Below are 17,717 nucleotides of genomic sequence, written 5' to 3'. Positions count from 1 at the left end.
TCCCATGTGTTGCTCTCCTGTCCCTCGCAGCTTTAAGAGCACCTGCGCTGCTATCCATGTCCTATGTTCGAAATGTGCTCCTCGCTGTTCTTCCCTCCCTTTGTGCGTGCCTGCGTGCAACTCGGACCTACCGTGCTCGTCACCTCCTCCCCCCTCTGGTAGCTACCTGTAGCGGTATATGGTAAAGGGCTGTATCCCCCTTCCTGTCTCTTCCCGCACACTGTGCGCTACTGGTCGCCTTTTCCCTGTTTCCTTCTTCCTCCTTAATCTCCTTCCCCTCCTTTGTTTCTTTGCTCCCCTTCCCTTCTGTCGTCCCTTCCACGGTGAGCATTCCGGTTGGTCCTGGCCGGGACCCCTGGAACATCCTCCACAACTTAAACACCTCCACGTGATGTGCCAACTTCTTCCCTTTGTACATGTTGTGTATGTGTGTCAGCAGTGAGTGTTGGACGTACGGTTCAAAACTGCCGTTAGGTGGCCATGGTGTTGTCATTTTGTTGTCTGTTCCTTGTGTCCATTCTATGCTATATTTGATGAGTTTTTCCCTGTGGGGTGACAGCATTTTGCAAATATGTTGGAGGGGGGTAGTCAGAGTGTTCCCCCACCCTCCAGATCCCGACCCATATGACATGGTTATACTGTGCTTTTAACTCCCCTCAGCACAGCCGTCGTTACCTGGCCCGGAGATTGGGGACTTTTCGACCGTCCGCTAAAAGTAAAACAACCAAGTATAACAATTACAAGTATACAGTCCTTTTCCTCTGTTTGTTTTTCTTCCTTTGATACTGTTGGATGACCCCCTGCGGCCGCGGCACACAAAGCCCCCTGCGGCTGCGTGCCCTGTGTGACGTGCTTGTACAGCCGCCCCACCTTTTCCACTCCCCTCCTTCTTCCACCTGACTCAGCGTGGCCGGCGTTCTCTGTGCACGGTCACTTCCCCCTTTCCACCCTTCCCATATTTGGGGGTGGCCGGCGGTCTCCGTGCGCAGCCTCCACACCTCGGGTTTACCGCCCTTGTCCTCTGCTTACTCCCCTACCACCCCTCAACAACGCGATGTGGTCAAGGGGTCCTATGAAGGCCCTACGGGTGACGTCACCAACCTCTTTCAACTACTACCGGTAAGATCTTTACACTTCAAGAGAGTGTGCAATAAGTTTTAATTTCTTGTCCCCATTAACCCCACAGCTGTCCTCTTGTTACGCCAGGAACAAGGTAACCAACAATACACTCTTATAATCGGACTGCGCACGCTGTGTCGCCTCGCGTGTGACACGCCCCTCGCCGGGGGGGCTTAACCAGCCAATTATCATCCGTACTTGGCAACAATCTAGCTACCTCCTACAGGAAAACGTCATCTATCTATCGAGTTTCACTGCTCGATCAATAGGGATCCTCATCTACTCATTGATCGAAAACGCCAATTCGTAGGAAAGCCACACAGACCCCCTCTACAGGTGCCCACGATCTAGACCAATCAGTGTCTACAGGCAAACCGCACGTGGTCCCTTCTGGCTCCACCCACCCTGCTTCCGTGACATGGTAGAGGACGGCCCTCGTGCCTGTCCCATTACTGCTCACTCATCTATCAACACTTATTAATCAAATCTTCCCCACACACTGGAATAACACCTCCCGCCGCCCTTATTACAACTCCTCCCCCCTCCCTCACAATCTCACATTGCTTGTTGGGTGTGCCATACACCATGACGCGCTACCTGCATCACCTGGGAAAGTTAGCAAAAAACCTATTGCCACTCCGGATTGGTTCCCCGAGTGGTACGGTTAGTATAGGATACATATGGAGAAGGATATTAGTGGTTAAGGATGAGTCAGGTGGTATACTTGGGCTGTCCCTACTATTAGCTACTTGAAAATCGCTACAAGGAGACCCCTGGTGATTGGCTAATATTAATGGTGTCAGTGAGGAGCCCCCCTGTGTTCTGATTGGCCTCCCGCGAGCCCCCAAGCCTGGGACCATCGTCGTTCCCAGCTCGTGGTGTACCTGTCATTAGCAACTATGTGTTTATGCAGACAACGTACAAGTCTGCTCATAGACTTGTGAGCGGGCCGTTCCCATCGCCGTAGGTGTCCATCTTGCCGCTTCGCTGTTGCAACCTGTGTCCCAGACGTGTGACCCAGACGACTTTCTGTCCCGTGGGTCTGGCACCTTGTCAGATCGGCTTGGTCACGTGTGGAGAGACCGTAGCTGGAGCAGAATTCTGCACATTAGATTTGTATTCCGCTTCTGTGGGCTTGGCTTTTCTTTTACAGGTGTAACCTTGGCGCCGGGCTGGTAGCATGCGAGTTGCAACATTGTGGCCTTGGCTATGAGCTCTCGCTGGGGCTCGTTCTGCATGATCAGCACTTGTACTCTTGCTCTGAGAGGATTTTCATGGTGGGGCTCTTGCTTGCAGCCTACTCGGGCCTAGTTCATGGGTGGCGATACATAATCCATTGTACGGAGATCGCGGGTTGACATGGTGTCACAAGCAGTGTTAGGTATACATGATGGTGTCGTCACAGGGCGAGTGTTGGGAGAAGCGTCAGCAAGCGTATACACGAGTTCTTCAAGCATCTTGCGTTTCTGCATTACTATAAAAAGGCCTCTGTGAAAAATAACAACGATGCACGTCAGTGGGTGTGTCAGTCACCTACGTCATAGCACTGGATATGTTCTTCGTGTAGGTTGGTGTGTGAGTGACCAGTGTGCATGGTGGCACGTGTGTTCTTGGCAGTTGGCTAGGTCGTTATGGCATCTCTAACGATGTGGATACTTGTGGCTGTTGTCTCAGTCGAGTTCATCCATGCCGCAGGTGTCGGCTTGAGCCAGACAGGCTGGTGGGCATACCCTTATGTTTCCGAACCAGGGTATTTTGTCATCTGGTAGATAGACGAACTCGTCCCGTGGAGGGTGCTTAGGCTGTGATCCTCTAGGCCATGGTCGTGATGAGATTGGGGGGAGCTTGTTTTCCCATTCTCCCACTTCACTTGTGTATAGGCGTGTTATAAATGCCATATCATATAATATAATATAATATCATATCATATCATATCTGGGTTCCTGCATAAAAGCCATGAATCCTGAGGCTGAAGACAAGCTGACCACTGTAACTGAATACACAACGAGAAAGAAGAGGAGAGACACCATAACCCCTTCCAGGCAACCAGAGATGCCTTCTGTTTAACTGCTACTGTGAGAACCCTCCTGCCAACCATCAGGAGAACTCTGAAGAGGACAACTTTCTCGCTTAGACTGGTGGGACTAATCTGTCGTGCGACGACTTGCATTTCGAACTATCCCACAACAAGCCGTGATCTTCTTGGACTGCAAACCGGCAAATGAACTGGGACCTGTGGCCACTGTACAGTGCATCAACCTCTGAAGATCAAATCCTCCCGAAACGTTGGTGGCCTCTTTCTAGACCTCCAGAGGCAAGATTCCACTCCTTGAAGTCCCCTCAACTGAGTGATGGACTGAGATATCAAGACGAATCGACCGACCGGTAATCAGTCTTCACTGGTGCCTACCAAAAGGTGGCAAAAACACACAATTGAGAAGAATCCGTTGCTGAGAGCCTCTTCACTCGACTGTTGCTGCGAGATCCACTCCAGTGTCCCTCCTTTCATCTCCTGAACAGGAATGCAGTGACAGGGTCTGCTGCTGCATCTTGGAGGTGTCATGCTGCATACTCTTCTCCCCTTATAAGGTACTGTGAGATTCCTGGTAGAACTTACCTAAAGTTGCTTTGCTGCTCCTGTGTTGCTGGAGTGCTGATTCGTGTGTTTGGGAGTTTGCCCATACATGTTCGCCCAGGCCTAACGCCTGCGTGCCTTCAGGGAGATTTCTACGAAGTCCCTGAACCTTTTTCCAACAAAGATTGCTACTTACTTGCTACAGAAGATTTCCTCTGGAACTTTAAATCTTTCTACAGCTGTCCCTTAACTGTTTTACCTTCCAAACTGACTCTGAGACACTCATAACTAGTTAGGGATGGACCTCTAAATTGTTAGGTCTCTGGAATTATTGCCAAGTATTTACTTACCTTGTGTTGGTTTTGTTTCATCTATCTTACCTGAAAAAGTTACTACAAAAGTATTTTACATACCTTTGAATTGCATATTGCCATGAAAAAGTATAACAAAGTGGTTTAATTACTGTGAATAATGCATTGGTTTTTCGAAAGTTACTTATTGTGTGTTATAGTGATTTGATTTGATTTTGACGTATTTATATTGTGCTCTGGACGAACTAAATCGTGTCTAGGCGCAGATGGAAACCAATGTATCAGCAAGAGAAATAATAAAGCAAACTGAGCAACAAAGTCTATCCAGACGGGCAATCGGAATAATCTGGCCATCTGTCCATCGCTTAAATAGTGATGAAAAGGGATTTCAGGGCACAAATTTCCATTGGCAGCCTGTTCCATATTTCAGGACCATAAACATATACTCCAAACCTTCGATCACCTATGAAAATACAAACGGAAGGCGGAACTATTAACAGCAATTTGTTCCCTGAGCACAAATGGGGTGTGGGTAGATACCTGCAGATTTTATTCAACAAGTACGAGGGAGCAAGGTCATTTATTTATTTATTTGCATTTGTATAGTGCAGCTGCAGCCCAGAGGCATCGTGGCGCTTGTTACATGAGGTGTATAAGCATTTTCAATTGGTAGTCCACATGTGATCGAGAGGTCTCTTAGTTACAAGTACAAAATTCAGCCGCAGTACATACACAAGAATACAACAGTAATGCATGCAGACAGTTTAGTCAGAGCTAGGATGCAGTTGAGTGGTATTAGATGAAGATGGAAACAGTTACAAATTAAACAGAGGACTTTAATGTCAACTCTGTCTTTTACAGTAAGCCAGTGAAGAGAACGCTGTAATCCTGACTTCCTCACTCTGAATATCAGTCTTTCTGTGGAATGTTTCATTCTTTGCAGCCGCTGAGATTGCTTTGAAGAAATACATGCCAAAAGGCCATTGCAGTAGTCAAGTTGGGGGCTCCTTCTACCACTGCATGATCAGCCGCATGAACAAACGGAAGTGCCTGTCACAGGTGACACAGACTATACAGCACAGACTGGACCTTGGCAGCCACCTGAGCTTCACTACTCAGGTTCTCCTGCCATATAGACATCCTAGGTTATTCACTTCCATGGCAAACAACAATTCTGTACCAAAAAACATGGTGGGTGAGGACGCCTTGAGTAGTCAAGCAAATGTTTGCGGCCAAACAGTGCTACTTTCATTTTTTTTTAGTTGTAGCCAGTTGGAAGACATCCAACCATTGACGTTTTCTAAGCAATGCTTGACCTTCAAAAAAGACTAAAACACATTCCCTATTTTGATGAACACCTGTGTATCATTAGCATAGGAATGAAAGTTAACCATGTGTCTCCTCAGGATGTCCATAAGAGGGTGCAGGTACAAATTAAAAATAAGGGGAGATAATAAGGATCCCTCAGGGACTCCACAGTATTGAGGAAGGGGGTCCGAAATACCATTCCCACATGTTGCTGCCAGTCAGTTAAAAATGAGTGAAACCATTTAATGGCCAATTCCAACACATTTCCGATCTCTCTGAGGCGGTTAAGTAAGATGCGGTAATCCGCCCTATCAAACGCTGCAGAGACATCCAACATGACCAATAGGGATAGTTCTCCCTGATCTGCCACCTCGAGGAGATCATCCCAAAGGGCCCACAAAGCAGTCTCTGTTCCGCACTTGGGCTAGAAACCTGACTGAAGAGGGTCCATTAGGGTCACTTTCTGAATATAGCACTGCAATTGAGATGTAACAATCTTCTCCAGAATTTTACCCGGCCATGGAAGACCTGCTATTGGTCAGTAGTTCTGGAGGTTTTCAGGGTTAAAATCCGATTTTTTCAGGACAGAAGTGACAATAGCTCTTTTCAACTCCAAATGTACTGAACACGATGACACAGATTTGTGGATACTAATCGAACAGCGTCCTCTGATACTGCTGAGAACTCAAAAGGCAGCACACTCACATACTTTACGGATTTTAGGGACAGAATAGACTCTGTGGTATCAATATTCAAATCTTGATTCTGATGTATATTGGCTTGGATGTTTTTCTGAATTTACTCAATTTTATCTGGAAAAAATGAATTAAATATATTGGCCTGTGCTGGCGAAGGTTCCGCACAGGAGAATAATCATTTTGGCTGAATAAAGCTAGAGATAATAGAAAAGAGTTCTCTTGGTTGATTTTTAGAAGGCTCTATTTTGGTAGTAAGAAAAGCAGATTTGGCTTTAGAAATAGCATTTCTGTATTCTTTCTGTGCCTGTTTGGCCATGATGGCATGGTTAGAAGTTCTATGTTTTCTCCACTGCTGTTCCATAGCTCGAAGTTGCTTAGGAAGGAGAAGGAGATTCTCAGAAAACCAGGGTTTGGACATTCTTTTAGGGCTTCTCGGTCTAATGGTGCCACTCTTGTGCATATATTACTCATGGCTTTCGTTCCTTTAACAATAAATTAATTACAGCACTGTGAGGGGCCTGTAGCACCCAGTGTACTCATAAGCTCTGTCCGAGATATTTTATCCACGTCTCTGATCTTACGCGATTGCGGGAGGGAAATATTATTAGAATCTGTTGCCCCCCACACCGGGTGGCTAATCGTGGACAGCCTGGCAAAATGACACAAACAAGAGATGGGGATACTACCAGAGGTTTCAAATCGTGATTGCCTAAAATGTCCCATCATTCCTTAGAGTGCGGAATGCAGGGATCAACCAGCACTTACCTTTTAAATTTACCTTAGTGTATACATAAAATAAACCATTATTTTTACATAACTTTTACAGGCTGATTCATGAATTATGTGCGCCGAAAAACGGGTTTTGTGTGCGATTCTGACCGCAAATCCCTGTTTCACAAATGCGGATTTGCGAGCAGAATGGCGCACAAAGCCCGTTTTTCGGAGCACATAATTCCATGAATCAGCCCCTTAGTGTGCCAGTGTTTTTTTGGCCTATGTGAATAGTCTAAATTCTTTGTACCACTTAGAGCCCTATTCTCACTCATAAAATAAACTACCAACAAAGGTGTGTGGTTAAGGCCTATGCTAAGAGTTGGAGCCCTGTGTCCCAAGTCTGAGTTGTCTCAAGTCCTACCTATGGAGAACTTTTGTAAAACTCCCTAACAGGCACAACCTATCTTGGTGTAAAAATGTTCAAGCACCCACCACTGCCATAACACTGAGTTAGCTAATCTTAAATTGTAGATAAAATCTCTGGGTACTTAATTCTCCCACATATCTTGCATACTTTAGGGAGTTGCTGAACTGCTAACTCTTTGTAATTTCTTCCGACTCATTCATTAAGAAACAAACCATTTGAATTTTATATTTAAAATCCTTCTCGACTATCAGTGAGGGTAAAATAAAATATGCTCTCACAAGCTCTCGCCTCACTTGTGTTCATTTCCTTACTCTTTTTCCTCCCCACTGTAAAGTAGTCTTTAAAAGATGCAGTGCAGCTCCAACATTGAACTATTGTACCATTTGGTGGCATTCTGCACCTGGTCAGTGATATTTCTTTTAAAACTTTCTTTATTGGGTTTTTACAACAGGTAACAAACAAGCCATGCACCGGCCTCCACGTGCAACCCCCCCGTCACCGCCCTCCTCCCCCCTTGTGCTCCGCCTCTTGTATGATTGAGCGTGGGTCCCATTTGAAAAGTCACTTTTACATGTTGTCTGGGCCGTTGGTGCAATGAGATGGTGATGACCTCTGACTATGTGCCGGGGTCAGGGTTTGTGATTCCAGATCGTCTGTAGACGATATCAAGTAGGCTATATATGGCCCCCAGATGTCTGGAGGACTTGCATGTAGCGGCAGTGTCTTGATGAAGCTGGTTTCTACGTCTTGGCAGTACGTAATGTCATTTAACCAGCGGTGTAGACTTGGAGGCAGACCTCTTCCCCAATTACAAGCCACTCTTCTTCATGCCAGAACTAGTAGAGGATCCGTTAATTTCCGGGTTGCGGATCTTTAGTCAGGCCCAGCATCGTCAATTTCAGGTCGGGGAGCAGCTCTGTGCCGATTATCGCAGACGTCTTCTCCAACACTGCCTTCCAGAATGTGTCCACTGTGGGGCAGGTCCATGCCAGGTGTAGGAAATCAGTCTCTGGACATCCACACTGACCGCAGTCCGCGGATATTGTTTCTCGTTGTGCGTGAAGTTTCGCTCGTGTGAGGTATACTTGATGCAGGTAGTTGAAATGCATTTGTTTATATCTCATGTTGATTGCTACTTTTTGGGTGAGATTTAATATGTAGTTCCAGTCTCCTTCTGCAATCGTGGAGTTTAATGAATTTTTCCCGCCTGGGTTGGGTGGGTTGGATTCTGGTAGCAGGGACCTGTAGATGGTGATTGTTAGGTGGCCTTCTCCCTGAGCTTGTATCATGTTATCTAGTAGAGGGAAGACTAAGGGCTGTTGCGGAAAGGTGGGGATGTTGGTCTGTAGTGTATGCCGCAGTCTGAAGTAGATAAAAACATCTATAGCGTTATTGCCTCCCATAGTTTGAGCTTGCTGAAGTAAAAGAAAAGTTCCTTCTGGGAATAGGTTGTTCATTGTGTGGATCTGTAGTTTTTCTGTCCATTGTTGGAAAACTCTTTCTCCAGTAATGGGGATTCCTGGAATGTGCTTAACTGGAAGGAGCGGAGAGTATCTGATTTAAATTCTGCTTCTTTTCGCTATCTTTTTCCAGATGAAGTATGTAGTATAAACTGTGAGCCACGATCGGTAATAATGATCTCAGGGAGTCCAAAACAACAGAATACATTCTGCAAGAACATATCCGCTAGAACCGGTGCTGTAGGTAGAACCCTGGCATGGTACAAACAAGGCCATCTTGGAAAAGTAGTCAACGACCACCCATATGGTATCATAACCTTGAACATGAGGTAGTTCCACCACAAAATCCATAGAGATCCTCAGCCAGGGTTATTTAGGAACAGGGATAGGCTGAATTAAACCCATAGGTTTAGACACCGTACATTTACACTGAGCACAAACTGCGCATTCTTGATGTAATCCGAAACATCATTAACCATAGAAGGACAGGACGCCCAACGTTTTAACAATTCGAGTGTTTTGTGTCTCCCTGGATGTGCGGCCATCAAGGCATCATGACACCAATGCAGGGCCAAGATACGTGTTTCTTAGGTAGGGAGATACAACCGTTCTTGCACATAAGGCATGGAATTGACGATATATATTTCAGGATCGTGGAGTTCAGGAGGGTTCGTCTCCATCCAAGATATAATCATACCCTTCATGGATGAGTTTATGGAACAAGAACAAATGACAAACAATGGTTGTAACACAGTGCTTTCCCAGTGAGGAGTCAGACCGCCTTAATTCAGTCTTGATAATGCATCAGCCTTAGAATGCATCTTGCCGGGACGATACGTGATCTGGAAATTAAACATGCAAAATAATTCTTGCCACCTTGCATGGCGAGCGGTGGTACACTGTACAGACTTAAGAGCAAGAAGATTACGATGATCAGTGAAGACTTGTACGGGAGTAATAGTACCCAATAGATGGTGTCTCTATACCAAGAACGCAATGCGTATAGCCAAAAGTTCACGTTCTGTGATTGTTTAGTTCATCTCATACTTAGTGAGCCTTCTGGAATGGTATGCCACAGGATGTAGAAGACCAGTGTCTTCACATCTTTGGGACAGCACCACTCTCACAGCCACATCAGAGGCATCGGCCTCAACAATAAACGGGCACTTTTGATCTGGATGTTGTAGGACCGGGGCAGAAGTGAACGTGGACTTTAGTGTTTCAAAGGCTGTTTGGGCTTGATCAGACCATACAAAGTGTTTCTTAGCACTGTTTAATGCAGTCAAAGGTGCTGCGATGGGTGAAAAAGAGTGTATGAACCGCCTGTAAAAGTTTGCAAACCCTAGAAAAGACTGAAGGGACTTTACATCTTTTGGGACAGGCCAGTCCAAAATGGCTTTAACTTTATTCTTGCTCATCTTCACCCCCTCACTAGTAATATCGTAGCCTAAGAATTCCACCTGGTCAACATGAAAGACACACTTTTCCAATTTAGCATACAGGTTGTTTTCACACAATCTCTGTAAAACAGTGGATACATGTTTGACGTGTTCCTTATAAGTAGAAGAATAAATGAGTATGTCATCAAGATAAACAGCCATGAACCGATCCAGTAAATCCTTGAAGACATTGTTGATGAAATACTGGAAGGTGGCTGGGGCATTACAAAGGCCGAATGGCATAACCAAGTACTCGAACAACCCATACTTGGTTTTGAAAGCTGTCTTCCATTCGTCGCCTTCTCTGATTCTCACAAGATTTTATGCCCCCCTTAGATCAAGTTTGGTGAAAAACTTGGAAGAACCTAGTTGATCCGACAGAACAGATATTAAGGGAATAGGATACTGATTCCGTACAGTCACAGCATTCAACTCTCTATAATCAATGCAGGGGCGTAAGTCTCCCTCTTTCTTAGGTACAAAGAACAGTGGTGATGCTGCTGGAGACCTGGAGGGGCAGATGAACCCCATCCGGAGTGCTTGATCTAAATACTCTTTTAGTATCACATCCACCTTTTGTGTAAGCGAATAGATTCTTCCAGAGCGAATACGGGATCACCTTCAATTCTATTGGACAATCATAAGGGCGATGGGGAGGTTGTTTTTCCGCCGCTTTCTTATCAAACATGTCCTTAAAATAATCGTATTCATGTGGAAGAAGCATTTGTGGTAACCGCCCCAATAGTTAAGGCTGAATCTAGGAGTCTTGCACTAGGGCTTCCTAGTTCAACCACATCTGTATGACAAAGCTCCTGACATTGGTCTGAGGTAAACTCAACCGCACGTGACCTCCAATCAATGGAAGGGTTGTGTTTCACTAGCCATGGTAACCCCAAAATCAGTTTAAGTTGAGGAGCTGAAATGACATCGAACTGGATGTTCTCCGAATGACAGTCACCAATCGAAAAAACAAGGTCAATGGTTTGTTCTGTCACCAGCCCAGAAATCAGCGATGTACCATCTACTGCATTCACTAATTCTGGTGTTTTCTTGGGAATTAGAGGAATGGAATGATCACGTACAAATTGTGCATCCACATAGTTTCCAGTTGCACCGGAATCAATCATAGGTTCAACAGACCAAGTAGTCTCAGAGTCTCAGGAGTACAAGACAAAGTAGCGAAAACTGAGAAAGGAACCGAGGATCTGGGGCCCATGACAGTTTGACTTGACAAAGGGACCCCTTCTATTGTCGAGCTTTGGCGTTTCCCGCCTTCTTAGGTTTCTTAGGACAAAGTTTCAGGAAATGACCCGATGAACCACAATAGAAGCATAAATGGTTGAGCTTTCGAAGCTCCCTTTCTGGGGGAGTAAGCGGACCTCGAATTGCACCAATTTGCATTGGTTCTGAAGTTGAAACAGGAGTCACTGGCATAGGAACAGTTAGGGTGGTTCTTTGTTCTCCTTTACGTTCCGGCTGGCGGGCATCGATTTATAAGACCAGATCAACCAGTTCTGGGAAACCAGTAGGAAACACCAGTACTGTTGCCAAAACATCCTTTAAGCCTTCCGAAAGACCCTTGTAAAACAGTGCAGATTTATTTTCGTCAGGCCAATCAGTTTCGGCAACCAACTGGTTAAATTTTGCCAAATACACCAAAAAGGATTTGTCTTTCTGTTGTAGAGAAAGCAATTCCAAATCCATTGCCTGTGACTTATATCTGGTATCAAACAAATGGGTCATAGCCGTAATCAGGGCTTCACAATCGTAAATTAACGTGCTACTCTGTTCCAGCAGGGGATTGGCCCACACTGCAGCAGTGCCCCCAAGGTTAGACAGAACAAATGCTGCCTTAGTAGTAGCATCCGGAAAAGATGCAGGCCTACACAAGAAATGTAAACAACACTGATTAATGAATGTTCAAAAAGTCTTAGGGTCTCCTAAGAACCTTTCTGGTGGGGCTAGAGGAAACTGCATAGTCATATAGACTGGACTTGACTTGTTTCATGACTGAGCTCTTCCCGGAGTTGAACTCACTCCTGGACTAGTTGTTCCAGCCCCTGACTGCAGCCCAGCATGCAATTCATTAATACGACGTTGGGTAGCATCATGAGCGGCTGTCATGTCAGCCCTCCGGTCTTCCACCACTTTGGATAGAGCCGCCAAATAATCAACGGCCTCTTCCATTTTGTAGGCTTCTGAATATGTCAGGAACCAGAAGCGCAATATAGTAGTGGTGGCTTGACACGTCGTGATGCAATTTAGGCTTTCTGACAATATACCCTGAAGTGTACATAAGGACAGTTTGAGGTGAGTAGTGCCCAAAATAAGGTACTCCCTGGTACTTCAACAGCTGGCTGCAAGAGAATTATTCAGGCATTAACATGAAGCTAAATGTAATGAGAACTCCAAAGGAAGATACTGAACTGCTACTCACAAACAAGAAAATCAGACTGGGACCGAATGCTCCAAGTTAGATCAGTGAGTACCCTGAAAGCAAAAGGGGACTATTACCAAGAGTACAAGAAATAACTAGGAAGGCAGAAATGATAGTCTTGTGCTTACCAAATGAGTGTTGTCCTGGATAGTCACTGTAGAAAATGTGGGAAATTAGTTGGTAGTCCGGGAAACAATGACGCCTAAAAAGTTAATTGATCCTGGCGCCTTTGCGCTGATGTTCCTGAAATCCTGCGCTGATGCGCCAATGTCCTTTGGTCCTTGCGCCGATGCGCGGTAATCCTTGAATGTCCGAAAAAGTCTTTTGACAGTTCCAGAAAGAAGATTAAACACTGGTAAGACTTGTGGGATGAAGAAGTTACAATTCGTGGACGTTCCAGTTTTGGTAAGAGCAGGTAAGACTTGGAGGGTTAGACGAATGCAGTCTGTGGCCGTTCTGAGTCGAGTATGAACAGGTGAGACTTTGAGGTTTAGACGAATGCAGTCCGTGGTCGTTCCGGGTCGGGTACAAGCATGTAAGACTTGAGGATTCAGATGAAAGCAGTCCGGGGCCGTTCCGGTTTGGTTACAAGCAGGTAAGACTTGGTAGCAATGACAAGGGGGAGGTAATTCAGGTAACAAGACAGGGCCGGGGATCCAAGAAGCCAAGAAAACAAGATACGAGGTAAGGAGCTCTAGGAATTTTGACAAATTCAGAAGTGCCGCCCTGCGCGGAGGCGCGGCTTAAATACAGGTCACCTGACCTTACGCACGGGACGGCGCCGTAGACCTGAGCGTCTACGCGAATACCATGGCCACCAGCATTTCCACGGTAACCCATAGCGTTCTGCAAAAGGACGTACCAGAAACAAGGGAGAACGGGCCTGAGTCATAGCAGACCCTCTCAATTTGGACCCAAAAACGTTAGATCCCTGGGTTTACTAGACAGTTGGTAATTATGTGAACTCCTCCTCTGATTCTCCGATGGGGCATACAATGGAACCCTGACGCCCCGCGGTGGTCGCTTAGACCGGAGCGCGGTCCTCGGTCAGGAGGTCCTCGGGCCCGCGCCGGTTCGCAACTTCTGGAGCCGCCGGTCCGTGGACCGGTCTGATCATGCGGTGTGGGAGTCCCACCCGGCATAGATCTGTCTTTCTCTGTCGCTGTATCACTGGGACAAAGGCGAGCTTGAGTGTCGCTTGGCCCACCAGTACCCAAGGCGGGGCGCGCCGGCTCGTCTCAGCCTCTCAGACCCAGCTCCATGTTGAGCTCAGTCGCCGCTCCCAGGTCGGTTGCCACAGGGCGGCGGGAAGACCACTGGGCGCCCGCGGGCCGTCAGGGTCTCGCTTGTTGTGCAGGTTCGCAGGGTGCGGTTTGGGTTGCTATAGTCTCCGGATTCCGTTTGTTTCAGCCTTTTCTTCTGTTAAACCATCAGCAATGGTAATAGGTGTAGGATTGGAAGGGCAATCCTCTGGAATGGTGAGGATTAAGCAGTATTCATGCAGGGCCGCGCGGGAGCTCACAAGGGAGCGGCCATCATGGTCGGCTCTCTATCACCCTCGCTGCACCTGGTAAGTGATAAGTTTGTTTGAACAGTACAAACGCTGAATCGCTTTTTCCGTCAACATCTTTACTATCAGATTTGATAAGGTCGATTTCATCTGGCTCATAGACAAAAGATGAATGCACCTTATTTTTTGTCATGTCAAATTCTTTCCACATTTGACATAATGATTTTAATGCAGATGTGTTTTCTTACGAGTGAAACAAAGTCCAAAATCATTTATCTATAGACCATACAATATTACTATTATTAAACATAGGTAGGGTGTGTATATAGAATTGACTCTCCACTGCGGCTCTCATGTCCAAGGTTCTCAATAGTGGGGACTCACAGTAAAAGATTGTTGATAAATCTCAGCATGGCATCGCCATAACACTTACTGAGAATTAAAAATGCACTTGCCATTGACTCCAGCCCTGGAGCTGGTATGAGGTGGTTGCAACGATGCAGATCCATCACAGATCTATTTAATCACTGATGTGTGTGTTTATAAATGTGAAGTCCGGTGACAACAAGCAAAACCCCAAATGGGACCAACATGTTGAGCTGTGCTCATGAATCTTTAAATGAACTGGTGCTCGCAGTTGCAGCGTGTTGTCTTTCCATGTCATGGCTTAGGAATGGCGTTCCTCAATGTATATGACAATGTACCCAACCTCGCGACAGTAACGCGTTTGCATGTATGCATAGAATTTATTTGAATGAAGGACAGGTACAAAATCCTGAGAACATGCATGCATGGATAAAAAAAAAGAAAAATAAGGGGAAATGGTTGCAAGTCTATTAAGTTCGAAAGGGATGAGACAGGAATTTAAACACTTGTATATATGAAATAGCTAATCAAATTTGCTTGAATACATTCCCAATCTGTTTAAACCTGGAATGTAAATTCCATTTCTACGATTGCCACGTTGATCCATCAGTATATTTCCGGTGTAGAAGAACGATGCCTGTTGTCAACAATAACTCTTTGGTGTTTCGTATTAATTAATGCTTTCTCTTTCAATAGACCTTACCTGGCCACAAAGGACACATAAAATGCCTTTCCTTTGACCAGTGGCACTTGGTGTCCGGAAGTGCTGATGGATATGTCCTGGCATGGAGCATGATGGGAAATTATCGCAAGCAGTTGATGGCTTTCCGGCATCCTAAGTGAGTACAGTGAAAATTGGTACATCACACACAAATATCCCACATGGAGTTTTTATTTTTTACAGTCATTGAATGTATTTTGTATATTTTCAAACAGGGATGCTGTTACCTTATGTGGATATGTAGTATTCCAGAAGAAGTATGCTGTCTTGTTACTCTATCAGTCTGTGCATGCTTCTGCAATGTTGAGGGAATGCAGGAAGGACTATGCAGCTCAGTGGAATGTTGGGTGCATGGAATGAATATGGATTCCACGTATGTTGGTTGAGTCTGATGTGCGAGCGGTAAGATTGGTCGATGGGTGTCTCCATATTACCAACCTGTCCTAAGATTATCTGGATCCTTTGTAAGATCTTACTATAGCAACCAACATCTTTCCACACATGACTCCTTATCCGCTCAATAGCAGGGACCAACATCATTTGCAACACGGGCTGTGGGATGTATCAACCCACTAATCCAAGCCCTGCAACATCACTGTGCATTGCTGGCAGCAGAAACATCATAATGGCCACTGGAAAGCATGCTGCTCGCCAGAAATCACCAGAAAATGCGCAGTGAAAACCTGAAAAATAGGCTGCCATCCACTTTTGCCTATCTTAGTGAGCACAGGAGATCACTGCCTAAAACCACCATTGGGCTACCCACAAAGCAGCCTGAAACCACTTGGAAATAGCAATGCTGATTGAAAAAGAAACAGAGCTAGTTTCAAAAATCTGTTTTCTTGGGTGTCAAATTGCTAAAATCATGGCTCACAAACGACCCTAAAAGATCCAACTTCTTTGTTGGGTGTTCCACATCATTTACTGCAAGAATCCACACAAATACAATGTCAGCAAAAATCATATGTTCTCAGAACAAAATCCTATTTTAAGGATACTGATGGAAAGACAGCTGTCAAAAATGGGTGTAGTACCGTTGCTCACCTCTACCAGAAAGCCAGCGTTTTAAAACTATTTTGGGTAAAGTTGAACAATTGAACCCAAACTATGTCAAAGAAGAGAATTCCATCAAAATGCCATATAGAGTGCCACACAGTGATTTCATTGTTGAAAAAGACTTGATTTAAAGATATGTTGCTTATTGTAAGTTCATAAATGTTTTTTTTTTTTACAAGGAACTATGTTGCAATTGACCAGAAGGTAATCTGATTTAGTTAAAACTTCAAGAGGCCTTCTTTTAATGAGAACCCTTCACACCCTGGGCCTTCCCACCAACAGGAGAGGATAGTAGCATTGACATGTAAATCAGGAGAGGAGGAGATTTTCTCTGCAGCCCGGAGGAAGGAACAATGGGGGATTTGGGATGAATAGGAATATGCTGATTTGTGTGTGACTGGTCAACAACTGCTCTGGGAGAGACAGGACATGTGACCTCTGAGGCAGCCAGCTTTGGGGGCGGAGACAAACCATTGTGTGAATTGAATTGAAAGCAAATGTATGTTTTATAAAAATGCTTATAACAAAGTGTACCAAGCTGACAAAAATTGAGACGGTTAAAATGAAAAATTCACTCACAATTTAAGACTAAGCTGGACGCTGTGTTATGTTCTGAGACCAAACCCCGGAATTTATTAATATCGCAGCTGCCTTGTTTTGGCTATGAACATAAGAAATGACAGAGATTTGCTCAGATGGAGTGTGTATGTTTGTGTAAAATTTGGTGCAGAACCAATATTGGGAAACCCACCAAAAGCGCAAATAAGTGGTAATTTCTGAACCCAAGCTCGTAGGAACATGGGACCTGAACAGAGACATGCCTTAATTAATCTGTGATGTGTATATATATTATGAACAACTTGTATATCTGGGAAATATGTTTTTTGGGAAAAATGTATTTTCTAGGTAAAAGCAGAGGGGAGGGATTTCAGCTAAGCCATAAACACAGCATCACTCGGACTCATTCTGACACGCTGATCCTTTCTCCAGTCAGGGGACAGGGAATCCTCTAACCTATCAAATCCTTAGAGGGTTGGGCATGTAGAATCTGCCTTCCCACCCACTTTGAAAAACACATAAATAAGGACTGCTAGGACAGATGAAAAACACACTCTTTCCACTCTTCAACTGATGTCTTGCGAAGCACCCTGACGGAAGACTCCAGACTCCAGATAGATCCAGAGACCAGACTCTAGAACCAAGCTCTAGAACTCTGAAGCTAAGGCCCAATCCCAAAAGCTGAACTCTTTTCAGCAGGCTTCAGAATCTAGCAACCTGATTCTCACCTTCAACAGCCGGGCTGTGCTGTTTGCTTCTAGCTAAGAACCCTGTGCTAGAACCCAGATCCAGACCCAGAAAGCAGCGCTGTATCCAGAACCCATCAGACCGAGCAGACCAGAGGCCGTGCTGTGAGCAGAACCAGTGCCCGAGACCGTCCGGTGGCGAGTGAAGTCCAAACCTTTGATCAGATCTTTGACGAGGCGCATTCCATTCCAAAGCCTAGGAGTGAGTATCTAGTCTATAACTGTCCATAACCAATCTCGTAGTTTAAAGTATTCCTCTTCCATCCATTTCA

General features: G+C 45.3%; 1 protein-coding gene across 1 annotated transcript in view; it reads left to right on the top strand.

Moving 5' to 3' along the window:
- FBXW10B (F-box and WD repeat domain containing 10B) overlaps positions 1-17,717 on the top strand; it is a 322,682-nt gene that overhangs the window by 195,883 nt on the left and 109,082 nt on the right. Inside the window, exon 10 of the mRNA XM_069654556.1 lies at positions 15,061-15,203. Coding sequence (XP_069510657.1) covers positions 15,061-15,203 — 143 coding nt within the window. The remainder of the gene's footprint in view (positions 1-15,060; positions 15,204-17,717) is intronic.

This window comes from Ambystoma mexicanum, chromosome 3q (assembly GCF_040938575.1).
Source record: "Ambystoma mexicanum isolate Mex_15411 chromosome 3q, UKY_AmexF1_1, whole genome shotgun sequence".
In the NCBI taxonomy this organism is placed as follows: Eukaryota; Metazoa; Chordata; class Amphibia; order Caudata; family Ambystomatidae; genus Ambystoma; species Ambystoma mexicanum.
Note: the sequence above shows the minus strand (reverse complement) of the source record. Positions and strands in the feature narration are given on the sequence as shown.